General features: G+C 41.1%; 1 protein-coding gene across 1 annotated transcript in view; it reads right to left on the bottom strand.

The window, feature by feature from the left end:
* The window catches only part of radil2b (Ras association and DIL domains 2b), a 57,073-nt gene extending 36,780 nt beyond the window's left edge, over nucleotides 1-20,293 (bottom strand). The window contains exons 1-8 of the mRNA XM_060939632.1: nucleotides 20,004-20,293; nucleotides 16,522-16,839; nucleotides 13,037-13,269; nucleotides 9,954-10,285; nucleotides 5,255-5,968; nucleotides 5,129-5,166; nucleotides 1,180-1,352; nucleotides 971-1,083 (exon numbers count right to left, since the gene is read on the bottom strand). Of these exons, the coding sequence (XP_060795615.1) occupies nucleotides 971-1,083; nucleotides 1,180-1,352; nucleotides 5,129-5,166; nucleotides 5,255-5,968; nucleotides 9,954-10,285; nucleotides 13,037-13,269; nucleotides 16,522-16,839; nucleotides 20,004-20,137 (2,055 nt within the window). The 5' untranslated portion in view covers nucleotides 20,138-20,293. The remainder of the gene's footprint in view (nucleotides 1-970; nucleotides 1,084-1,179; nucleotides 1,353-5,128; nucleotides 5,167-5,254; nucleotides 5,969-9,953; nucleotides 10,286-13,036; nucleotides 13,270-16,521; nucleotides 16,840-20,003) is intronic.
* Between the last annotated feature and the right edge of the window lie 6,729 nt (nucleotides 20,294-27,022).

Below are 27,022 nucleotides of genomic sequence, written 5' to 3'. Positions count from 1 at the left end.
ACATTGACTTTGTTTCATTTATTAAGGCTTACTGCTGTTTATCGTCTTTTTTTTAATGTTGAAACATTTCATTTCATTATTTTTAAGCCATTTTTGGTCTACAGCATTTTTTTAGACGTGCCTAAGACTTTTGCACAGTACTGTACATCCTGTTCAGGAAATGGATGTGCAGTGTCTTCCTTCATTTAATGGCTCATGTAATAAGTATAATATTACAGCGATATGACCCTGACATTGACCTCTTCAAGGTTCTTATGTTTCCTCATAAACAAAATTCTGGACCTTCTGAAGACCCGTGTTTGATTTTCCTGAAAATGTTAAACAACTGTAGCATGAAGGAAATGTCTAAAGACAAGGAACTTAGATCCATAGCGTCTTGGGTTTATGCTAGTATGGTAATAGATATCCATATCTAGCCATACCTTTTCCAAAACATATTCTGAATTTCCATAATTTGTCTGGAAGTGCCTTTAAATTCCATGTTTCTGTATTTTTACATACCTGTGCATGATCACAGTTCTAAAATCTGAATTTAAAAAAAAGAATTCAAAAGTGAGTGAAATGTTTTACGACTGAAAACTGTTGTTTGTCCTCATTGGGTTTGTCAAAAACACATCTAAATTAGCCACCTGGAAGCAGTCAAAGTCTCTGCATGATGAAGTACTTCATTATGAATATATGAATGCTCCACATTTATGTGATCCACAATGCTACTGCTATAATGCTGCTGCTCTCCAAATTGATTCTCACCTTCATGATAATTTCTCATTCATTCCAGCCAGAGAGATACAAAACAAACTCACACAGCATGTTGTGCTAAAGTTAGCCCAGGACTATTTTTCTTACTCAATCTCCATGCTTACAAAAACAGCAGGTCCTGTGTGATAAAACAGGCAGCTATTATGCACAAAAGCCAAAGTGGCTGGGGTTATTTAACAAGCACTTCATGCCAAAGCAGAAACACACCGACCTTGGTGAGGTAATAGACACACTGCTGGAAGGTAAACATAATGACCTCCTCCAGGACCGTCATGGCCTCCTTGCTGGCAGGCCGCACAGTAGACAAGCGCAGCTCCAAAACAGCTTTCAGGAGCATGTGGACAGACAGATTACTGGTTGATAATAAAGAATATCATCACTGTCACTTTAAATTATCATACTCTTCTGTAAAATAATTACCCATGCAATCTTCCTCCTCTTCCTCCTCCATTTGTGAAATCCCATGTAACAAGCAAGGAACTTCTTGATGGATGAAATGGAGGACCTCGATGGAGTTGGCCATCCACAGAACAAGCGGCTGCAGGCTTCTGAGAAGGTTCTCCGGATGCAGTTCCACAGAGTCAACACCTTCCCTGTGAAATGAATATTTAACAGTTATTCCACAAAATCGAGTCGTGCATGAGCTGATAGCCAATGAGGCACGTTGCACCGAGTTGGCTATAAACCATGTACAACGAGATTGAGTGGAATAACTGCTATATTCTATCCACATTCACTGGATTTAGAGAAACAGATCATTTTTATTTTTTGCAAATTCAATACATAAAAACTATACAAAACGTCTGACAAAACCATTTCCGCTTAGAATGTAAACAAACCAGCAAAATGACAGTAGCAATTTGTGAAAAATGCTATCATAATAATAATTCTTGAAAAATAAAAAAAAGATGCGTTATTACCATCAAATATTTTTATGCCATATTTTGTTGCTTTGGGGGTTTTGTTTTCGAGTAGAATTTTTATTTCATCCTCGGTTGGTTCAGCAACATGCTCCGCCATTTTTTTTCTCTTCTCACGGTATATAAGCTGATAGCCTAGTAGTATAGTCACCAATCAGAGTGTGCAATTACTCATATCCAGTGAATGTGGATAGAATAAACAGTTTTATGTCCAGGAATGAAATCAGGAATGTATAGAAATTTGGAGGGCCAAAACTTTTCAGTTGAAAATGATTAGGACGTAAGTCACATTGTCAAAAGACATAGTAATTAAATTGTTGTTTGTTTGTTTGTTTTCATTGTAGCTTTTTGATTAAGCATAATATTTTTAAATAATAATTTTCACATTTCAAAAGTATAATATGAAAAAAAATGAAATTATTACATATTACTTAATAGTAAGAAAAAATGTTCTTTATTTATAGTAAAAATTCAGCGTTTGCTTTTTGATGTTTTCTCCAGAGAGTCCTGAATTTCTGTTTTCATTTCAGCCAAGATTTATAATGTCCATGAGTATACATTAATAATGGAAAGGATTCCTGTATACATGATAATTCTGTCTTGAAAAATCCTGCAGTAATACACAAAGCACCATAATCAGACTTCCAAAGATGTATTTCTTTATAATACGCCCACCGGCCACTTTATTAGGAACACCCATCCACCTGCTGTTTGATGTAGCTCTCTAATCAGCCGATCCCTTAACAGCAGCACAATGCATAAAATCATGTGGATACAAATCAAGAGCTTCAGTTAATCTTCACTTCAAACATCAGAATGGGAAAATTTGTGATCTCAAAGTGTGACTTTCACTGGCGCATGGGTGTTGGTTTGAGCCAGATGGACTGGTTTGAGTATTTCAGAAACTGCTGATCTCCTGGGGTTTTCACACACAACAGTCTCTAGAGTTTACACAGAATGGTGTGAAAAACAAAAAACATTGCGTAAGCGACAGTTCTGTAGGTGGAAACACCTTGTTAATAAGAGAGATCAGCGGAAAATGGCCAGATTGGTTTGAGCTGCCAGAAACAATACAGTAACTCATAACAACTCTTTACAACCGTGGTGAGCAGAAAAGCATCTCAGCATGCAACATCAGAAAAATTCCTATTAAATTCCTATTAAAGTATTTATGCATAAATAATATTTGTTACAGGGTTCTATATGGTGTCTTTAGACCTTTGGGACAAACTGTCAGTCCTAGATGGAACTTTTTTTTTCTAAGAGTATAAAGTATGAATGACAACATTTATATTCTATTAAATTGCTTAAACAAAAATTTAATCACACTGAACTGAAATTAAATAAAATTCAGATGTGCCTATAGAGCTTATTATAATAGACAGAGAAAGCTACACACTTAAAAATAGTTCTTTAATGTTCCTCTGGATAATTAAGAGTTCTTAGCTTATAAAAAGAAAGCTACTTGGACCCATTTCTGAGAACACTCTGTTTGAGGGTTTTATACTAGGCCAAAAAATAAGCCAAGGTTCTCTTGGTTTTCTGCAAATCAGTGTTCGGGTCCACTTCATGCTATTATGTGCTGCAAGTTTACCCCAAAGACTTCATTATTTAAAAAATGAAAGGAGAAGATTAATTCTGTATTATTCATGTTGTTAAGTCAGTTGACATTTTTTAAATTGCAAAATTAAATATATGAAATTTATATTGAATTCATTAATGCATGACCAATTGTAATTACCCAAGGAATCCCAAATCTAAATTTGTGTTGGCGGCACAGTGGTGTAGTGGTTAGCACTGTTGCCTCACAGCAAGAAGGTCCTGGGTTCAAGCCCAGCAGCCAGCGAGGGCCTGTCTGTGTGGAGTTTGCATGTTCTCCCTGTGTCTGTGTGGGTTTCCTCCGGGTGCTCCGGTTTCCCCCACAGTCCAAAGATATGCAGGTTAGGCTAATTGGTGGCTCTAAATTGACCGTAGGTGTGAATGTGAGTGTGAATGGTTGTTTGTGTCTATGCCCATGTTTACATTAGACCGTATCAGCGGATCATCAGATTAACGTTTTTAAAACGATTAGTGTGCACACAGCAACACCAATACACGATTTGCGTGCACACAACAATACCAATACACGGATACGCTCGGCTCCGCAGGCATCCTGCGCTCCAAATCACTCCACCCTGAACAGCGAGTGCCCTCTGGAGGGTGCGCACTCCGGCCTTGCGCAGCTCACAGAGCGCGCGAGTGAAGCACACTAGCAGTGTTTTCGGGACTGAGCCGCTGTGTGTGTGATCCCAGCGCACATCACTTACCACTTGCAAGTGGAAGGATGGCAAGCCTAAAGACAATCATAACTACACAATGAGCAGTATTTGCAGTATTTTCATACTTTTATACTCTTTAATGAAAGGTGATACAAGGCGGAAGTCCGCGCCGTTTTTCAGCAGTCGCGTCACATGACCAACGCCAGCGAATCAGGAAGGTGGATGTCACAGTGACGTTGTCCAATGAGACGCCAGCTAGAGCTCAGCACAGCGTATCCGCGTATTCTGAATGTTTACACAGCACCGGAGCTGACACGATCTGGATTGAATACGTGGACGCTGGCGGATTCCCGTTTCCTGGCGTTTCCAGGCGGTTTAATGTAAACGGACAGTGCATCTGCGAAGAAAACGAGACAGATACGGTCTAATGTAAACGTAGCCTATGTTTCAGCCCTGCAATGATCTGGCGACTTGTCCAGGGTGTACCCTGCCTCTCACCCATAGTCAGCTGGGATAGGCTCCAGCTTGCCCACGACCCTACACAGGATAAGCAGCTACAGATAATGGATGGATGGATGGATACATTTGTGTTTCAAAGCTTAGTGTTATGGACATTAGTATGATACAATATCTTTAAAAAATAGCTTTGGAGATATTCTCATTTATTATTTTATAATTCATCACTTCTGGAAATATATTGAATTTCTGCTGATTGATATCTCATCACAACTTCATGTTGGTTCAATTAAATTAAATTAAATTAATTAAATGTTCTGTAGAATGTATTATACTCTGTGTCCCACTCCCAGAGGTGGGTCTTGCTGTACAGTAGTAGCTTGTTAGCAGTAAACATAGTTTATCAGTGTGTTTTTGGCTGTGGGTCTTTCATACACTATTCCCTTTTCTAAGCAATTGCTTGGAAGTGCTCTAAAATTTTCTACTGCTAGTCTACTGTCATGATTGTTTAGATTTGGCAGAGGTATGGCATACATATTTCAAACACTATTGGCGACCGTGTAATTCAGTTAAGCACTTCATCAAGCCTTCGCTTTGACTTCCTGTTTCAAATGGAAATACATCAACCAAGGAATCAAATCACAGCTAAGAAGCCATTTACTGGTTCTGAATGCATTAAGAGTGTAGTTATGGCATGCTAGTTTCTGATAGTAAAACTGTCAAGAAGAGACCTACATTTCAGAATGAACAGCTGCAAGCTCCTTCGCCCTTTCCTGTATGAACATAAAAACAAGAAGAACAATTGTGAGGACTTCAAAACAGTTGAATACAATTGACTCTCTATTAGAATCTGAACCTTACCAATACAGCGATTTGAACCTCACTGGCTATATGTAGCAGAAGTCGTCGCAGGTCAGTCATGGGAAAATGTGTGGCTGATTGCTGGAGGCATAAACACATTAGGAAAGACGGGGCAAGCTTGTGTAAGTCTTCATGATGGTCTACCTTTGAAATTATCTCCTCCAGGACCCGTGTTTCATGCTCTACGTCATAAAACAGGATGAGCTCTTGTCCATTTGTGTCCCTCAGGCAAGGCAAGATGCTTTCTGCAGCACAGGGTGTTCCTGAGCCCTCTGATGTAGACAACATACATGTCTGATCAAGAGGAAATGATGTGGGAGGATGAGGTTGTGGTGGCTCACACAGCCATGGATGAGCTACATTATGACAGCTTCCCAAAATTTCAGTGTTTGGATCCTTAAACATGAAGAGGTAATTCTGACCCAAGCCTATGACATCTCCCGAATGAAGCTCCACCTCTTGTTTGACAACAGCTCCATTCCTCTTGACCAAAGCTCCATATAAGGGCTTCAGGACCGTGATTCCTGATCCTTTCCTGTACTTTTGCTGAGGGTCAGAAGTGGAGACCTGGAGTCTCTGAATGCAGCAGTGCTGTGGTTGGATGTCAGGAGCCCAAAGAGTCACACCTACAGCTGGATCTTTCACTCCATCAGATTGTTCAGAATTACAGCCAAAAATTGTACAGCTGCTATTTAAAGAGTAGATGATGAAGTCCTGAGAATAAGATCAGAGAGAATGTTAGTTCTCGGCAACAATGATGCAGAATAACTAAAATCAGAGTGAAGCATAGCCTATACTCACATAATATGAGTTACATAGACATTTCCAGATTTTTCTTTTGCCTTTATATATAGAAATACAGTAGTAAAAAAAATGCAAAATGTGTAATACCACTCATGAGTGGTAATTGAGGAAGAAGTTGAATAAATGAAGAAGAAATTACAGTCTGACATGTTTCTGCAATGCATGCTGGGTACCATCGTAATGGTGGTATGCAGTGGTGAACCATTACTATTAGAGCTGGGACTTCAGCTCAGCCAAAACTTAGCCAGACACAACAAAAAAGCAACAAGGCAAAGGATTTTGTAAGGGATTAGTGGCAGGCTGCCAGGTCGCTCCGTTGTGTGTAGTTGTCAATGTTGATTTTAAAAGTAACTAAGTAAATTACAGAGGGAACTGAATACTTAAGTCTGAGTGAAAAATACTATAGCAAGCGTGCGTGGAAGAAAAGTCTGGAGACAGAAATCTTAGTTTCTCGGTCGTTAGTCTCTGCTACTTGCTCTCGATAGCACTGGCTTGACCACTTTATGAGCCTTAACTAACACTACTGATGAACGCTACACCGGCTGGAAGGTGACTTCACTGCTGCACCGACTTATGGTTAAGCTCATGGTGGCTTTTGAGAAGGCCGAGGCTGATAGATTTTTGGTCCCTCCCACTATAAATCAAAATCTGATTGGTTAATTTATCTGTTACTTCCTATATAAACATACACTGCCATGGCCTTCTGTCCCGGCAATGAAGTCCTAAGCAATGAGTGAGCCGGCTCTAAAATCTTCTCAGCAAACAAAAAAATCTCATTGGATAACTATTTTAATGTTTTCAGGACAGTAACCCTTTCATTTCTGAAGCAAATTTGATAGAAAATGAGGCCAAATTAAAATTAGAAGAGAATAATTATAATGAAATAATGAAAGCTATTAAAGAATGAAATAAATTAAATATAATATTTGAAATGCTGATATGTTTAGGTCTTCTCTGAAGGCCCAGAAGGCCGTGATGGTTCCCCTCTGGTGGTATGGATTTATGGTGGATATATTTATGCTAAAAGGTCCCTTTTAAAACCTATTTGTCATCTAAATTTTATTATTACAATATTAATCTTTAGATTTATGCAAAAAGACTCCATGCTGATGGCAGATGTGGATTCACGATGTTTTAACTAAGAAACAGAGGGAGCATGAGAACTAAAATCATGTCTTTCATGACTATAAAATTAATATGACAAAAACGTCTTTTTCATTGGTCAGTAGAGAAATCGAGCCAGGCATGAAACTTCAAGTACATCTGTTATTCATCTTCCTCTCAAAGTAACCAAAACAAATAAATCATACACGCACATAAATCAAAAGAAAATCCAAGCCACAATCATTTCATGATTTTTAGAGAGAACTATTATAACAAAAGAATGGTGGAAATTAGTTCCATCTTTACAGCAACCTCTATGTGAAAAGTGATAACAGCTCTCAACAACTGCTTGCAGATGAAACTCAGATGAAAAACTGACTGGGACTGTTGCAGACAGCAGTGAAAAATCAGACAAATCCAGTTCAGACAAATGGGAAACTAAAAGCAGAGTCCTGAATAGGAGGCTGAATTCTTCCTTGAGTCCACAGCAGACATTAGCAGTGGTATGGAGCTTTATTCCTAAAACTCCAATTACTGGATTAACCCTGTTTAAAAGTAACTATGCATAAGTAAAGCGAATGCACCCAAACAGCCAGTGACGATATCATTGGTCAATGTCATACCTTGCATTCAATTGGTTGGGGAATTTTGATAGAGTCATATCACCAAAATCTGCAAGAGCACACAGAAATGTGTGAGCAGAAGATTTGTGAGTGCATAAAAGCAGTCTGAGCACGGCCAGGGGCTGTTTGAGAGAGATGGCAGGTTTTTTGAGCAGGAGCAGAACAAATTTGTATGCAAGCAGGGGCTATTTAAGAGAGAGGGGGAAACACTGCAAAATCTGAACGTTAAATGAATAAATGCTGTTCTCAAATACTGATCACACTCTTGATTAAAGCTAGGAATAAAACTCCATACAGTGGTGCTTTGGTTTGTTAGTCACCAATTGTGAACAAACTAATTTTGGTAGACAGTTATTTTATTTATCTCTGTATTAACATCCATCCATTATCCATAACCGCTTATCCTGTGCAGGGTCGTGGGCAAGCTGGAGCCTATCCCAGCTGACTATGGGTGAAAGGCGGGGTACACCCTGGACAAGTCACCAGGTCATCACAGGGCTGACACATAGACACAGACAACCATTCACACTCACATTCACACCTACGGTCACTTTACAGCCACCAATTAGCCTAACCTGCATGTCTTTGGACTGTGGGGGAAACCGGAGCACCCAGAGGAAACCCACGTAGACACGGGGAGAACATGCAAACTCCACACAGCAAGGCCCCGTCGGCCACTGGGCTCAAACCCAGAACCTTCTTGCCATGAGGCAGCAGTGTTAACTACAACACCACCATGCCACCTCTCTGTATTAACAGTTTTTGGTTAATATTTAAACTATAAGAAAATAAAGAAAGAAATAACGGTGTGGAATAATGCAGCCTGCTGCAAAGTGGACTTCCTCATGTCAGAAAATTTAAAATAAAAGCTTTACCTCTGACTGTTACAAAGCACTGACATTAGCGACTCTTTCCAAAAATGCAAAATAAATGTCTTCTTACAGAAAATTTTCCCATAAGGTACATACAGGTTTTGGAACAACATATGCTGCCATCCAGATGACATCTTTTTCAGGGACGTCCCTACTTATTCCAGAAAGACAATGCCAAGCTACATTCTCAGCATGGCTTCATAGTAAAAGAGTGTGGGTGCTAAACTGGCCTGCCTGCAGTCCAAACCTGTCTCACACTGAAAATGTGTGGCACATTATGTAGCATAAAATACATCAATGGAGACCCCAAACTGTTGATTTTTGGATTATGCTTCATTTTTGTGGCTACTGCTTCATAGAGTAAATATATATGCTATATTTACTGTATGGACATGGGATCAGAAAACAGTTTTATTTCTAAGCAGTAGCCACATGGACCCATAGGGTACCTATTTTTTTTTTTTTTTGCGATATCTTCCTTCATATTCATCATAAGTGCTACCGGGTGAGGTTTGTTGTGCCTGGTAACACTTGTTACTTATGTTTTACACAGCATCCAAACTTTTTTGGAATTAGGGTTGTAAGAGAAATAATAAGTCCTGTTTTATATTACTACACTTTTTGTTTTCTTTGAACTATTTTAAATCCTAATTCAAGCAGGCAAACAGATTTTAACACTGGACTTAGATGCTTCACTTCCCTATTACACATAATTTGTAGTGAATGTTACAGTGTGCTAATCACTCAACAGACAAAGTTAATCTGTCAGGAAATGTGTCCACCCTCTGGACACCCAACATTCGGCACACTGCTTCCTGCCTTGTGTTTATATGCAGCTGAGTTCTGCACACACAGCTGTTTTTTCAGAAGATTTTCCCTTCTGTCTGGCACTCAGGACCTCTTTGTGTTCTTTTCCAGTGGGATCGAGGGGGTTATGGAATAAAATATTGTTCCATGGCACACTGACGTCACACGGCCCATACCAACCCAAAGCCAGAGTGTTAAAAAGTCAGTGAGTCGAAACATACTTCTGATTAATAAAGAGGGTAAATGTGCCAGAGCAAATGGCATTAAAGAAACATTAGTTTTGCAGAAAGTGCAGAAACATGATTTAGACATGCTCAAACATGAACAAGCAGTCCACTGATATAGTGATGGATGTCTGGGAAAATATATGCACTGCTTGCAAATATAGAATATCTCCACACCAGGAATTCCACAAAAAACAGTCGAACTTATGTTGGATAAGGCAGAGGGGGGAGAATGTGTAGTAGAGGTGGGGCAGATCTGTACTACCTGTCTGTAACTGAAGCCCTGCAGTAGCAGGAAGTAAGGGAAGTGCACGGGCGGGTGAATGGAATACTGTGTGCAGTTGTCATCGCCGTTCTCTGTCTCTTCTTTTCTGCCAGCCACACAGGGAAGCTCTTTGTAGGCCTCTGAGTCTTCCCCACCCAATTGGCTCTTAAGGTTCTGTTGGGGCTCAGGGGAGGGCCTGAGATCTGCTTCACTGAGACTCCTGCACAGACCCAGCCCAATGTCTGTGACAATGTCATGCCCGCCTCCACTGAACACAACAGACCTCCCCCGTGAGCGCGTCTTCTGCAGTTTACGAGCCTGAGCATTGATCCCTGGGAAACAAAAATAACAAAATGACATAAAATGTGTTGAAGTATTCATATGGGATCTGTGGAAAGCTATATAAAGTTGTGTCCATTAGAAACCCTGCCATGGATTTCTAAACTAGCAAGCGCAGCTGTAAAAATTTGGCATGCTGGCATGAGTCACCCAATTCATGATTTGGTTTGATTTGATTTGATTCGATTCACGATACTGGGTACATGTACCATGATATGATTTTACCATAATATTTTTGGGAAAAAATTGAAGAAAATGTTATAAACAAAAAAATAAACATTTTTTATCCTATTCTTTATCAACTTAAATATTCCTTTTGTTAAGTTAAAAAAAGCATTTTATTTCATTTTCTTAAAAACCAACAATAATTATTTACCCACATTTGTAATAGCCAATTAACGAAAACATTCCTTTTGTTAAAAATGAAAAAGTTAATAACAAATAGGCCTTTTCTTCATAAACTTTCATGAACTGTACTACCTCCATTTACTTCACTTTTCTTTAGCTTTCAGCAGTTTGTTAAAAGAGAGCTCAGATTTCTTGTTGAATATATTTGTACAGTCAATCACACAACAGCTCTTTCCCATTTTAAATCTGTTTTTTTTTTTAGTATTTTCATGGCATTAGATCTGTGTTACTTCCGCCTACGGTGAAGTCACATGCATTCCTGTTATTGTATGTTTTTGTGCTCTCTGCTGTCTAATCAATGCAATTACAGTGAGAAAAAAACAAGACCATGTAGCCTAATAATAAGTCCATCCATCCATCCATCCATCCATTATCCGTAACCACTTATCCTGTACTTATGTACAGCTGGAGCCTATTCCAGCTGACTATGGGCGAGAGGCGGGGTACACCCTGGGCAAGTCACCAGATCATTGCGAGGCCTAATAATAAGTGTAATTCATTTTTTATTTAATCAATTATCATAAATTTGTATTGTGATTTATTGTCGCATAATATATTGTTACATGCCTAATAAAAAGTGGAGACATGGTCATTCAGGAACATCATACAGCACAATGATGGAATGACCTGTGGGTACAGAAAAAAGCCAGCTTAACTGGAGGGCAAAATAAACAAGTACTGGATGAGTTAGCCTTCTGTGTTTAGTACCATCTCATCTCATTATCTCTAGCCGCTTTATCCTGTTCTACAGGGTCGCAGGCAAGCTGGAGCCTATCCCAGCTGACTATGGGCGAAAGGCGGGGTACACCCTGTACAAGAGCTGACACACAGACACAGACAACCATTCACACTCACATTCACACCTACGGTCAATTTAGAGTCACCAGTTAACCTAACCTGCATGTCTTTGGACTGTGGGGGAAACCGGAGCACCTGGAGGAAACCCACGCAGACATGGGGAGAACATGCAAACACCGCACAGAAAGGCCCTCGTCGACCACGGGGCTCGAACCCGGACCTTCTTGCTGTGAGGCGACAGCGCTAACCACTACACCACCATGCCGCCCTGTTTAGTGCCACTGCTGCTTTATTTCATATATGCTCTCACTGTCCACTTTATTAAGAACCCCTCCGTATTCATGCAGCTATCTAATCAGTCAATCATCTAGCAGCAGCACAATACAAAAAATCATGCAGATTCAGGTCAAAAGCTTCACGTCAAACATTCAAATGAAACAAAACTATGATTTCTGTAACTTTGATCATGGCATGGGTGTTGGTACCAGATGGGTTGGTTTGAGTATTTCAAAAACTGCTGATCTCCTAAGAGTTTCACCCCCCCAAAAAAGAGTCTGGAGTTTACAAAGAATGGTGCAAAAAACAAAAAACAGTGAGTGAGCGACAGGTCTGTGGGTGAAAACAGCTTGTTGATAAAAAAGGTCAGAAGAAAATGGCCAGATTGGTTCAAACTGACAGGAAGGATAACAGTTAAGGCCTCTGCATGCTCTTGCGACAAGGCTTTCGCAGATAGCTTTTCGCAGACAGTTGTAATTTATTGTTGAACGGGGAGTATAGGCGTGCGCGATGTTATTCACCGGCACAACGCAAGGGGGCGCGAAGTCGCTAGGAGTATTTGGTGGGTGTGGTCAGTGGAGTGTTTATCCTCCGGTTACTTATAATGACTAGAACTTTTTTTTTTTAGAATGACTAGAACTGGAGTTGTATAGATGTACGTTCTTCCTCAATCAACCGCTCTTCGTGCTGCTCCATCTTCGCTCGTGTTTTTAAAAATGGCGGTAGTGAAAACAAAACAAACCGGGAAAGTAGGGAAGCGGAAGTGCGTGTACAGCGGATGTAGAGTGGACCAATCAGAGCCCTCTTGTCTGCGACGCTGTCTGCGAGGCTTCTGCGGTGGTCACAATTTTTGGGAGGTGCGCGCAGAGCGTCTGCGAAGGTGGGGGGGGGCTACGCAGAAGCTATCTGTGACACCGTCTGCGAGGACTGGGTTGTCAGCATAAATTGGCCTTAACTCAAATAATCACTCTTTACAGCTGTGGTGAGCTGAAATGTATCTCAGCATGGACAAAACATCTAACCTTGAGGTGGGTGGGCTACAACAACAGAAGACCACATCAGGCTCCAGTACTGTAAGCCAAGAACAGAAATCTGAGATTATCTTGGGCACAGACTCCCCGAAACTGGACAGTTGAAGATTAGAAAAATACATCACCTTGCTTTTTCCAGTCTTTCATAAAAGACGTTCTAAAACTGGTTGCAAATCTGTTTGTAAATATTATCAAGGACTTGATTTGTCTAGACATGCAGCTGTGCTGTACCTGCAGTCACTGTGTCCTTGTCTCTGGAGATCTTCTCTTCCACGCTGGCTCTGCTCTGGATTTCAAAGCGCCGCGCATAGCCTTCTCTGGGTTTCCAGAGTGACTGCAGGAGCAGCGGCCGCTCGTTGTCTCCCACCACACGCACACACTCGCTTCTCCATTCTCTTTCTCTGATGCAGCCAATAACATCACAAAGGACATAGGCATCAGCATCCGCCTTGTTCAGAGAGTATCTATGAAAACACAACAGAAGTCACAGACATTTGTATGTTTTCATTCAAGGTATTCAGGAAATGACTTGAAAGAGTGTAAGATCTTGATAGTGGACTTTTTTGTAAGATGAAAAGATCATTAGTGTGGGTATACATAAAACAGGAACAGCACAGTGGTGTAGTGGGTAGCATTGCTGCCTCACAGCTGCAGGGTTCCTGGTTTGATGCTAAGTTAAGTTTTAATGGAACACACACACACACACACACACACACGGAACAAATTAATGTTCACGCTTTAGAAAATGCTTCTGCCTGATTGCTGATTTAAAATGTACAGTAGTTGTATAGACAACAATACAAACACACTCAAGTACATATACACGTTTGCCGTCCTGTCCTTGTGAAGACCTTTTACTGATGTGATTATTAATGCAGCTAATTAATGCTATGCTACACCTAAATCGAACTCTAACCATAACCTCAGTAACCAAAAGGAAACATTTGGTGTTGAAGGATTTGAGGGTTTTTTTTTCTTTCAATAGAAGCTTCAGGATTTTTTTTTTTGTATGAAAACAACCAATCAGTTGTGCCTATAAGATCAAAACAGTCAGATATTCTGATTGTCTTGTGGACATTTGGTGGTTCCTACCAAGATATAAAAACATGGGCGCACATGCACTCACTCACTCACACGCGCGCACACACACACACACACACACACACACGCGCGCGCACGTCTCGCTGTGGAATGGGAGAAAAGTGAAAAAAACCCAAAAACTGTTTTCTAAAATCCCGAGTCAGCATCCTCGTGGTTAGCATTCATGGTTTGCAGTGCATTGAATGAATTCATTTCTGCTCAAATTTCCCCCCATCTTGAACATAAATGGGACATTTGGCATTCAGACATTCGACTTAACTCGAACAGGCATCTGGCCATGTGCACAATGGCTGTTTCATGCTAAATTTTCTTACTTTTCCCCCCTACATCATTTAACAATACTGTATTAAGCTATAAACCCACAGTTCAACAGTTCTGAATTTGACATAACTCTCCAGCATATAGCGGAAATCGAGTACATTCTTCTTTTTATCATGTACTTGCAAGGCACTTCTCTGCTTTTCATCCAAGGGCACAAACAAGGATTATCAGTGAAGTTTTTGAAAAGAAAACCACAGAGATTGGTTCAGGAATGTTTTGGGAGAAAAAGTGGCTTCAAGGGAATGGTATGACGTCACAGTAGTGGTTTAATGTCATTGTTCAAGTCATTTTCTGCTCCGTAAGGAACATGACAAAAGACGGAAAAGAAGCTGTAATAGTCAGAGAGACCTTGCCAGCACCCATTACTGAATCTACTCAATTGGCAGATGAGCCTTAAAAGGAAACCAGGATCCAATCCGAGCTTTGATGCTTTGAACCGTTTAAAGGTTCATGGTCTTTCTAAAGGGCCAACCAGTGGCTTTCTGGAAGGCCCAGGACTTGTTCCTGAAGCCACTATCAAAGAGGCTTTACAACTAAACTACTACTGTGCCTAAGGTTAGAGTTACTAATGATGGCTTGGTTAACGAAAGATTTTTGTGTAGAACAAAATGTTTCTTAACTATATTAACTTTATTTATTTATTTATTTATTGACAGGGTCTCCAGAAGACTGCTCTTTCACATGAGCACATGTGCTTATTGTCCATTTTGTGGGTTTGCTTAATGAATAAGTAATTAGCCTTTCTTTCTAAAGCTGCAAAACATGAAGCTCTGTCTCTGCAAATTGATTAATTTTGCATGTGTGAGGTAGGTAAAATACTAGTGGAATTAATTTGAAGCCAAATTGATACCATTTGTTTAAAAAAATTTTAGCAAAAAATATGCCTTAGCGAAGTAAACAGAATGTTCCTCACAATTATGACTTATTATTACTAATGATGTTGGTTTCATCTTAAAGGTAGACTGCCTTGATTTTTCAAGTTTATAAAAATAATTTTCCCTGACAGTCAATTATTTTTGTTTAGTGGACCAAAAGCTACTGAATTCGAATCACAGACTTCCAATTTTATTGAGGTTTTTTTTTTTTAAATAGAACAATTAATGACTTTAGGGCCACATGGCCCTAAATTCTCCACTATTTTTTCTTGCTTCACCATGACCCAAATCAAGATACTACATCATGCATCATGTGGTGGGCTTTCCCCATTCGCGCAAGGCATTGTGGGATACAAATTTGAAACAGGAGAGAAAAATGGAGGATGTGAGTGTGTGAATGAAACATGAAAGACCGACTACAGTAACAGAAAGCAAGAAAAAAAGACGTTATGTTGCGAAGGAAAGGAAACGCAGGACCAAACTAATAAATATCGCCAATCAGCAAGCAGCTCAGTGTGATCAACTGTTAATTTAGCAACAGAGTGATGTAATTGTCAGTGCACGATCAAGGTAAACCTGTAGATAGCAGTAATACAACACTGTGGATGCCAGCTGCCGTAAAACCCAAAAGAAGAAGAAGAAGAAATTAAACCTGCGCATGCGCACATGGATTTCCCCTGTCTACTTGACAGCACGAAGCAAGCGATTTCATGCACATTATTTGCTCGGGGAATCTCCTCAAATTAAATAACTTCCCAGCCATAGAATGGCCTTTTTTTTTTTTTTTAGATATTACAGAAATAAACATATATCACAATAATCAAATTTCAGAGGGAACTAAATTTCACCGATTTTATGAAATCGAAAGGCCGTCTAGCTTTAAATATTCAGTTCCCAAAGCATTTGAAAAGGTTTTCAGATATACCTAATTTATTAACAGACTCACGCTCGTATATTGGATTGGATTGTTATATTTCTTTGATAAATCTTTCAAGATCTTATGAGATCTAAAAATTCATGAAGCACATTCAAAAATCTCACTCACAAATTACATTCCCTCCCAACTTTACATGGTATGTCAATCACAAAATTTTTCGTTGGAAATGACCTACAACATGTCCATGAACTGTGCACATGATCTGATTGATCATGTATTACGTATCACGTATAATTAGCACTCATTATTTGCGATTTTTTAAATCAAGTCCGATGTGTAAATTCTTTCATAGTATTCCAGTCAATGTTATTGCCAGGTCAGTTATGTTGGAAAGCTGCTTAATACCTTTTAATGGGAAAGATGCAGTGTCATGGAACAGGGCTTGTTCATTGGGCATTTTAAGTGGCATTGGCGAGTAATAAAAATATCAACATTTCAGATGAATCCACCCAGATAAATACAGGAAGCTCTGGTGTCCTCACCTCTCAAGCGCTTCCTTTACCAGTTCTTTGGCACTGGAGTGGGTTGTAGCCAGGACACTCTTATAGTTTGCACCTTTGCAGATCTCGTTGCCAAAAATTTTCAGGATTCCTGGTGCCGTTATGTGACTGGACAGTTCTGAGGGATCGTCTGTTACTGATGGTTCTTCTCCAGCTGTAGCTATGTCTCCACGAGCTGAGAGAACACCGCGGCTGAACACAGAGGAAAGGCGGTGCTGATGCCGGCGAATTCTGCTCTTGGCTGGTTGCCTGAAGCCCATGCCCTCCACAGACATGGCAGTGCCACCCGACGAGTTGGATCTGGGTAAAAGAGTGAGACAGGATTGGAAAGTTCAGAACCATACTGACTACAACCATGAGCAACATGGTGACCATGAACCATCCCAATATGGTCTTCAATTAAAATAGACAGGAATAGCGAATTTTTAATGAGAAGAAAGGAACTCTGGAACTCAGATTTGAACATGTGCAAACGCAGTACTTTGTCCATTCATTGGCACAAGGGTCCCCTTTCAGCACAGAGAATTCAACCAGCAATATCTATGAACTGCATGCAATATTTGAAAAATATGACAAAATAATACTTTCTGTCAAAAATAAAGTCTATTCAAGAAATCTCCAGCCGACTGTCACATACACTCACTGGCCACTTTATTAGGAACACCATAACCTGCTGTTTTATGTAGTTCTTTAATCAGCCAGTCCCTTGACAGCAGGACAATACATAAAATCATGCAGATACGTACACATCAAGAGCTTCAGTTAATGTTCACTTCAAACATTAGAATGGGAAAAATTGTGGTCTCAAAGTGTGACTTTCACTGTGGCACTGTGTGTGTTGGTTTGATCCAGATGGACTGGTTTGAGTATTTCAGAAGCTGCTGATCTCCTGGGGTTTTCACACACAACAGTCTCTAGTTTACACAGAATGGTGCGAAAAACAAAAAACACTGAGCGAACGACAGTTCTGTCAGTGGAAACAAAGGCCTTGTTGGTAAGAGAGGTCAGAGGAAAATGGCCAGATTGGTTCGAGCCGACAGGAAGGATATAGCAACTCATAGCAACTCTTTACATCCGTGGTGAGCAGAAAAGCATCTTAGCAGAAGACCACATTGGGTTCCACTCCTGTCAGCCAAGAACAGGACTCTTAGACTCAAGAACAAGTTCCTATTAAAGTGGCCGGTGAGTGTCGGTTATCAAAGTGTGCTAAATATGTGGTTCAGCATTTAGTTCATAAAAATGTAATCAATTTCACTTAGTACTGACCTCTCAGTAAACCAATAAAGTCTGTTATAGGAGTGTCGAAAATCTTAATGATCATAATTACAAATTAGCTGAATTGTTTTGCGAACATTAATCATATGTATTTTTAAAACGTATCTGATTTGTATAATTCAACACTGTATGAGTGATTTAGCCTGTATGCTTATACATTTTCTTGAGCTACAAGTCCTTTGTGTAATTCATACAGTATGTGAATGTGTATTATATACAGTATACAAGACTGGGAATAAAAATCAGCACGAGAAAGTGTATCTAGTATTACAACATCCTGCACTGTTTCTACTCCTCTTGCCTCATGTTTCATTTGCTTTAATATCACCTGATTCCACAGAAACAACCGCAATCAAATAATATGTGAAACAAATTATTCAGCTCATTTTTTGTTCAATAATTTCTATGATAAAATTTTGACTTAATTCGTAAGCAAACCATCAATGGCTCAAAATTATATTCCGTCAAGTAGTGCTGGTGCTCCATTTCAGGCTAGAAATCATACAATGACCGTGATACATCTTTCTGACTGGTAGTGCCCTCGTGCCTGCCTGCTCTACTATGTGTGTGTGTCCTGATCCTGAGCATGTGTCAAAAAGAACTGGGGGGGAAAAAAAACCCAGTGTCCCACTCAGAGGAAAATAAAATACAATTTAAAAATTCCAGAACTTTCTGATGGCCAGTCCGTCCCTGTACCTGAGCCCGATAACTATGTACTGTAATACTGCAGATCTTTGCTCTGTCTGTATTAGCGTCCATGGACAGGTCTGTGATATTTTTGGTCCTTTGAGTACATCAATCAACTGTCTAGGCAGCAGATCTTCAGGAGAGCACTCTCAGAAATAAATATACCAAATCCTGCTTTTCCTTGTCACTGAGGTGATACGAGCTTTTACCTATGGAGGTCAATGTGATGTACCTTTAATTTCCTGTTAGAGTAAACCAGAGGTCCTTTTAGTTCTTAAATCATTACCTCTGCCAATTTTGTTGGACGAGGTTATGTTTTCACCTCCGTTTGTTTGTCTTTTTTCAACGTAACTCAAAAAGTATCCATCCATCCATCATCTGTAGCCGCTTATCCTGTTCTACAGGGTCGCAGGCAAGCTGGAGCCTATCCCAGCTGTCTATGGCCGAGAGGCGGGGTACACCCTGGACAAGTTGCCAGGTTATCACAGGGCGGACACATAGAGACAAACAACCATTCACACTCACACCTACGGTCAATTTAGAGCCACCAGTTAACCTAACCTGCATGTCTTTGGGGAAACCAGAGCACCTGGAGGAAACCCACGCAAACACGGGGAGAACATGCAAACTCCATACAGAAAGGCTCTCACCAGCTGCTGGGTTCGAACCCAGGACCTTCTTGCTGTGAGGCGACAGTGCCACCCACTCAAAAAGTAGTGAATGAATTTTGATGAAATTTTGAGCCATGGACTCAGGAACAATCGATTAGGTTTTGATGCCAATCTGGATATGTGGCTTGGCGGAGGTATGCGCTCTACTGACTGCCCCTGTAGTTTGTAAATTTTTAATAGTTAGCCACATTTCCGGCACGGTGGTGTAGTGGTTAGCACTGTCGCCTCACAGCAAGAAGATCCTGGGTTCGAGCCCAGCGGCCAGTGAGGGCCTTTCTGTGTGGAGTTTGCATGTTCTCCCCATGTCTGCGTGGGTTTCCTCCGGGTGCTCCGGTTTCCCCCACAGTCCAAAGACATGCAGGTTAGGCTAACTGGTGACTCTAAATTGACCATAGGTGTGAATGAGAGTGTGAATGGTTGTTTGTCTCTATGTGTCAGCCCTGCGATAACCTGGCGACTTGTCCAGGGTGTACCCCGCCTTTCGCCCATAGTCAGCTGGGATAGGCTCCAGCTTGCCTGCGACCCTGTAGGACAGGATAAGTGGCTACAGATAATGGATGGATGGATGGATGGATGGATGGCCACATTTCCAGGTGAAAGATACATACTAAACGTAGAGTAGATGTGATCTTGATGGGAATACCTTCACCAAGGAACCACCACCACCTCAAGGTGGTACCTTTCTTTGTGCAGACATGGCTGACTATTAGAGAATGCTGATCTGATCTGCCTGACTCAGGTGTGTTTGATCTGGAAAAGAAGAAAGCCATGGACACAGAACTGTTTGATTCAGACTACAACAGAGTTCACTTTCAGTCTTCACACACTTACTGGACAGATCCATTGCTGTGTTTGCGGCTGAGCTTGGACAGGCTCCTCTTGGCTGCACTGATCGGTGCGGCTGCAGGTGAAGGAGGTGCGGTTCCTGTTCTCCTTAAGGTCCGCTCACTCCACGTCATCGTCATAGGAAAGCTCTCTAACTGCGGCGGTGCATCAAAACCATTCTTCAGAAAGAAAGACAATAACACTGTAGCACTGATACTCCAATGATCATGATGAGAAAAAGCCTAGATTTATTTATGCAGTATTAGAGCAGGGATAACTATCAAGGTGCAAACGTTGTATTGAAGATTTTTAAGAAAGAAAAAAAAAGACAAGACAGGGTTTTGGAGAACAGACACTGACTCTACCTCTGACTTGCCCGCGTCTTTTAAAGCCCTGTGCTGGTTACAGTTATAGCCAGGGTTGCCAGATTGTCCTGATTATTGCATTCTCTTTCACACAAGGCCAACACTTTCAAAAACCACCAGACTATACAGCCAAGCATCTTCACCTCTAAACTCGAGAAACATTTTTAAAAGCCACGATTATTGACTTCCATTGACGAAAACAAGATCATTTTGCAATCCTGTTCATTCAAATACAGAATCTGTCCTGTAAATGAGGAGTTTAAGGGAAAATCTGGCAACCCTTTCCAGAAGCCGTGAATGATGAGGCTGAAGGGAGGGTCCATGATTTGTCACTTCATCTGACCGACTTAAAAGTGCAATAGGAGTTCATATATATATATGAAAAAGGGGCCAAATACTTTTGCACAGTAATAATTACTGTGCAAAAGTATTTGCCCCCTTTTTTTCATGCAAACTTTGTTATAGATTTCTGTTTTTATGACTTCTAGAATTAGAAAGAAAGAAATCTATAACAAAGTTTGTATGGAAAAAATATGACTTCTACATTAGAAAGAAAGAAAGAAAGAAAGAAAGAAAGAAAGAAAGAAAGAAAGCACTTGTGAAATTCCTCTCTGCATTTAACCCATCTGAAGCAGTGAACACACACATACACACACACACGTGAGCAATGAACACACACACATACCCAGAGCAGTGGGCAGCCATGCTAACAGCGCCCAGGAAGCAGTTGGGAGTTAGGTGCCTTGCTCAAGGGCACCTCAGCCCAAGGCCGTCCCATATTAACCTAACCGCATGTCTTTGAACCGTGGGGGAAACCGGAGTACCCGGAGGAAACCCACACAGACATGGTGAGAACATGCAAACTCCGCAACAGAAAGGCCCCCGCCAGCCGCTGAGCTAGAACCCAGAACGTTCTTGCTGTGAGGCAACCGTGCTAACCACTTACACCACCGTGCCGCCCACTAGTCAGTACAAAAACATTTTAGAGTTCAAACACTCGTTTTCCAGCACAAAATTAAATGTTACAGGAAAAAAAAATATGTTTGTATCTGATGAGCATATGACATAAGAGAGCAGTTTTCAGATTAAAAAAGAAAACATAATGAAGACTGCTGGGTTTTGGTGCAAAATTAAGAAGCGAGTGTGACAGTCAAAGTGTCCAGAAGAACTGTGGCTGGTTCTGTAAGATGTTCAGTAAAACCTACAGCTCATTTCCTTATAAAACTGCACTCATTGTACCTAAGAGTACAATTTTTTTTTTTAAGCAAGGGGTCATCCCACAACAAATATTGACTTTGTTTCATTCATTATGCCTTACTGCTGTTTACAGTATTTTTTAACATTGAAACATTTCATTTCATTATTATTTGAGTCATTTTTGGTCTACAGCATTTCTTTACATGTGCCTAAGACTTTTACACAGTATTGTATATTGGATTTAGGGGAATCTATTAACATAAATGGAATATAATAAGTATGTTTCATTACTGTATTATTTATTTATTATTTACTGTATTCATTACTGTGACTACAAATCATTGTGTTTTCATTAGTTTAGAATGAGCCCTTTCTATTTACTTTGGGTGCGGGTCCAGTTCCATGTTGCACCACTATAGTAGCCCAGAATGGACAAAGCTCCAGTAAGCGCCTTCTGCTTTTCTCATTTTTATAAGCAGCAGTGTGAATCTGGAAGGAAGTGCAGAAAGGAAGATGAAAAAGAAGAAAGAAGAGGAATCTGTGTTTGCTGGTGCTGATTAATAAGTTTGAGAACCCAAATTTTGTAAAATGGAGGATCATACCTATTGTCTAGCATGAGAAAAAGCCAGGGTGTGAAGCATACACAGTGAACCTTTAAGTTGTTGAGAAAAACCCCAATTATATATATATATATATATATATATATATATATATATATATATATATATATATATATATATATATATATAAAGCTTTCCCCATTCATGCAAGGCATTGTGGGATACAAATTTGAAACAGGAGAGAAAAATGGAGGACGTGAGTGTGTGAATGAAACATGAAAGACTGATTACAGTAATGGAAAGTGAGAAGGAAAGATGTTTTATATATATATATATATATATATATATATATATATATATATATATATATATATATATATACACACCAACTCGTCTTCGACTTGTTCAATATCATGCTAGCTGAATGGAACATGTCTGATAGACCACCCAAAGCCAGCCAATATTATTTAAATATACAGTATGACTATGTTCTGAGATATCAATACTCAATTTCAGCATCATTCACTTCTTAAAGGTAGACTGTCTTTCAGATTTTTCAAGTGTAGGTCATGAAAAGAATTTTCCCTGACACCCAGTTATTTTTGCCACCTGACCCTAAATTCTCCGCTATTTTTTCGTCCTTTACCATGACCCAGTTCAAGATACTACATCATGCATGACATGGTGGGCTTTCCCCAGTCATGCAAGGCATTGTGGGATACAAATTTGAAACAGGAGAGAAAAATGGAGGACGTGAGTGTGTGAATGAAACATGAAAGACTGATTACAGTAATGGAAAGTGAGAAGGAAAGATGTTATGTTGCGAAGGAAAGGAAACGCAGGACCAAACTAATAAATATCGGCGGTCAGCGAGCACCTCGGTGTGATCAGCTGTTCGTTGAGTGACAGAATGATGTAACTGTCAGTGCACGGTCAAAGGTAAACCTGTGCATACACACACAGACTTCCTCTGTCTGCTTGACTGCACAAAGCAAGCGATTTCATGCACATTATTTGCTAGAGAATCTCCTCAAATTAAATAACTTCCCAGCCACAGAATGGCCTGATATTTTGTGAGAAATAAACATATATCAGAATGACCAAATTTCAGAGGGAACTAAATTTCACCGATTTTATAAAATCGAAAGGGCGTCTCGCTTTAAAACAAAGAAACCTTCGTTTCAATTGATTGGCTGTAAGTCTTTCAGTTTAAAGCCTTATTTGAGGCTTATTTTGAGGCAGAGAAAGAAAAACTCACTGTCGCCTTGAAGTCTGGCTTCTGGTCAAATTCTTCATATCATTTGGTGGTTATGGATTGTGGGGTGGATCTACAACAACAAGTGAGTTTACATACTTCACTTCTCATATACACTGTAAATAAAACATTTGGACAGATTAGATTGAATATCCTGTATACGGTATTTTCACTATCTTAAAGACATTACGATGAAGAATTTGTTTAAAGAAATAGTTCTGACCTAAAACAAATAATTATGACTTAAAATTGTTTCCCCAGTGTTTAATTTTCATTTAGAACTTAATTTAGAATTAGCAGCCAACAAGTTGTCAGCCTATTTGGGAATTTTAAGATGTTTTGTCTCCCTCATCAAGCTGGTTAAAAAGGTGCCAAGAGTGTGTGCAAGCATCATCAAGAATATTTTTAAGAATTTAAAATATAGCTTTGATTTGTTTAAAACTGTTCTTGAGCCATGCATAACTGCATACATATGTTACTTCATTATGTTCATGTCTTATCATTCTAAAATAGTAGAAAATATTTAAAAATGAAGGAAACCATTTATAAGTAGGAGTGCCCAAAACTGTTGACCTTAGTGGTGTGTAACAGTGAGTAAGCTTATTTACATCATTACTAATATTTCTAATATGTCAGTAAATCATGTGATTATTATGTAAAACTCACTTTTTCAGTGTTTGTTCACGTACATTTAGGTATCCAGAGCCTACCAACCCACAGACTCTGAAATAAGACACCCAGTCAGGTTTTGTGTTGTTGTTTTTGTTGTGATTTTTTTTTGTGCTGCCTATTTCAGAAAACATGACCTTCAACAAGCCGTTCAGATTTGGCTCCCCTTTCTATGTCACAAGGGGAGTTCATTAGAATGATGCCACTCCATCATCTGAGTATCTCCACTCAGATATTTATTTATTTAATAAATAAATGACCAAGTATAATATTTTTGTCTCATTTGTTTCAGTGGGTTCTCTTTATCTACTTTTAGGACTTGTGTTAAAATCTGATGATGTTTTAGGTCATATTTGTGCAGAAACACCGGGTTGGTAGCAGCAGGATCATTCATTCATCTCATTATCTCTTGCCGCTTTATCCTGTTCTACAGGGTCGCAGGCAAGCTGGAGCCTATCCCAGCTGACTACGAGCGAAAGGCGGGGTACATCCTGGACAAGTCGCCAGGTCATCACAGGGCTGATATATAGACACAGACAACCATTCACACTCACATTCACACCTACGGTCAATTTAGAGTCACCAGTTAACCTAACCTGCATGTCTTTGGACTGTGGGGGAAACTGGAGCACCTGGAGGAAACCCACGTAGACACAGGGAGAACATGCAAACTCCACACAGAAAGGCTCTCGTCGGCCACAGGGCTCGAACCCGGACCTTCTTGCTGTGAGGCGACAGCGCTAACCACTACACCACCGTGCCACTCCACAGCAGGATCATGTCTCTGCTTTTTGAAGATGATGTGGTCCTGTTGGTTTCATCAATCTGTGACTTATAGCATGCGCTGGGATACTTTGCAACCGAGTGCAAAGCGGCTGGAATGAGGATCAGCACCTCCAAGTCTGTGGCCATGGTGCTCAGCCGGAAACGGGTGGAGTGCCTACTCCGGGTCAGGGGGGAGTTGCTACCTAAAGTGAAGGAGTTTAATTATCTTGGAGTCTTGTTCACAAGTGAGGGTAAGGGGGAGCAGGAGTTGGACACACGGATCGGGGCAGTGTCAGCAGTGATGTGGACACTAAACCGGTCTGTTGTGGTAAAGAGAGAGCTGAGCCAAAAGGCATAGCTCTCAATTTACTGGTCTAGCTACGTTCCCGCTATATATATATATATATATATATATATATATATATATATATATATATATATATATATATATAAATTTGAGCAGGTGGGTGGAGCACAGAAGTACGGTAGGCCAGAACTGAGTTTCCAAAAACTCTTTATTTTGCATTTTCCAGTGACATTCACAATCTCCCAGCCAAACATGCATGCACACACACAAGGTGTCTGGTTGGGGAGAGAGCCCCCTTCCTATGCTCTCTCTCTCTCTCTCTCTCTCTCCTTTTATAGGGCATGGTCATTGGGGAAGACACACAAACAGAGGTTAACTGACATCAGGTGCAGTGATTCTGCCACTTACCTTCCCTGACTCCGCCCTCCGTTCACAGACCAACGTTTGACCCCGTCCCCGCTACCACATACCCCCACCGCCCGACTCAGGCCGGGCAGCCGTCCGGCCTGCAGCCGACTCCCCCCCCCCTTGACGGGAAGGGAAGTCCGCCACGACCATCTGCGCCCCCGGCCTGTGGACCACCTTGAAGTTAAAGGGCTGGAGTGCCAGATACCAATGGGTGATCTGCGTGTTGGCATCCTTCATGCGATGGAGCCACTGGAGGAGCGCGTGGTCCGAACAGAGGGTGAAAGGGCGTCCCAGCAGGTAGTAGTGGAGGGCGAGGACCGCCTACTTGATGGCCAGGCACTCCTTTTCTATCATGCTGTAGCGCCCCTCACGCACCGACAGCTTCCTGCTGATGTACAGCACTGGGCGATCCTCCCCCTCCACCTCCTGGGACAGAACAGCCCCCAGCCCTCTGTCCAATGCATCCGTCTGTAACATAAAGGGGAAAGAAAAGTCAGGGGAGTGTAACAGTGGCCCCACACACAGTGCAGCCTTTATCTCAGAGAAAGACCGCTGGCATTGCTCCATCCACTGGACCGAATCTGGTGCCCCCTTTTTAGTGAGATCAGTCAGCGGGCTGCTGTCTTATTAATTTGGGGACGCACCTGCCCATTGCCCAAGTGAAAGCCCAGATAACGTACTTCTACCCGCCCAATCGCACACTTCTTCGGATTGCCTGTGAGACCCGCTCGCCTCAGCGACCTAAGGATGGCCCTTAGGTGTTGCAGATGCCGCGGCCAGTCATTACTATAGATTATAATATCGTCGAAGTATGCGGCCGCATAGGTGGCGTGGGGGCAGAGGACCCTGTCCATAAGCTGCTGGAACGTAGCGGGCGCCCCAAACAGCCCAAAAGGAAGTGTGACAAATTGGTGTAAGCCAAACGTTGTGGAAAAGGCCGTTTTCTCTCGGGATAATGGAGTCAAGGGGATCTGCCAATAACCCTTTGTCAAATCCAGTGTCGAATAAAAACGAGCCGTGCCTAGTCGATCCAGCAACTCGTCAACACGAGGCATTGGGTATGCATCGAATTTAGACACTGCGTTGACTTTTCTATAGTCCACACAGAACCGGACCGACCCGTCGGCCTTGGGAACCAAGACCACCGGGCTGCTCCAGCCACTGTGGAACTCCTCGACAATGCCCATGTTGAGCATGGCCTCGAGTTCTTCCTGAACCACCTTTTTCTTGTGTTCGGGCAGCCTGTAAGGGCGGCTGCGCACTACCACCCCCAGGGGCATATCAATGTGGTGTTCTATGAGGCGGGTGCGGCCGGGCAGGGGCGAGAACACGTCTGAAAATTCTGTCTGCAACTGGGCAACCTCCTTTAGTTGGGTCGGGGAGAGGTGGTCTCCACGGGGGACTAGAGAGGTAAGCGATGTCAATGTTCCCTTTTGAACCTGCGGCCCCAGCTCCGCCTTCTCCGGAACCAATGACACCAACACCACAGGGACCTCCTC

The sequence above is a fragment of the Neoarius graeffei genome, chromosome 14, assembly GCF_027579695.1.
Source record: "Neoarius graeffei isolate fNeoGra1 chromosome 14, fNeoGra1.pri, whole genome shotgun sequence".
In the NCBI taxonomy this organism is placed as follows: Eukaryota; Metazoa; Chordata; class Actinopteri; order Siluriformes; family Ariidae; genus Neoarius; species Neoarius graeffei.
This window is presented reverse-complemented; position numbering and strand designations above follow the sequence as displayed.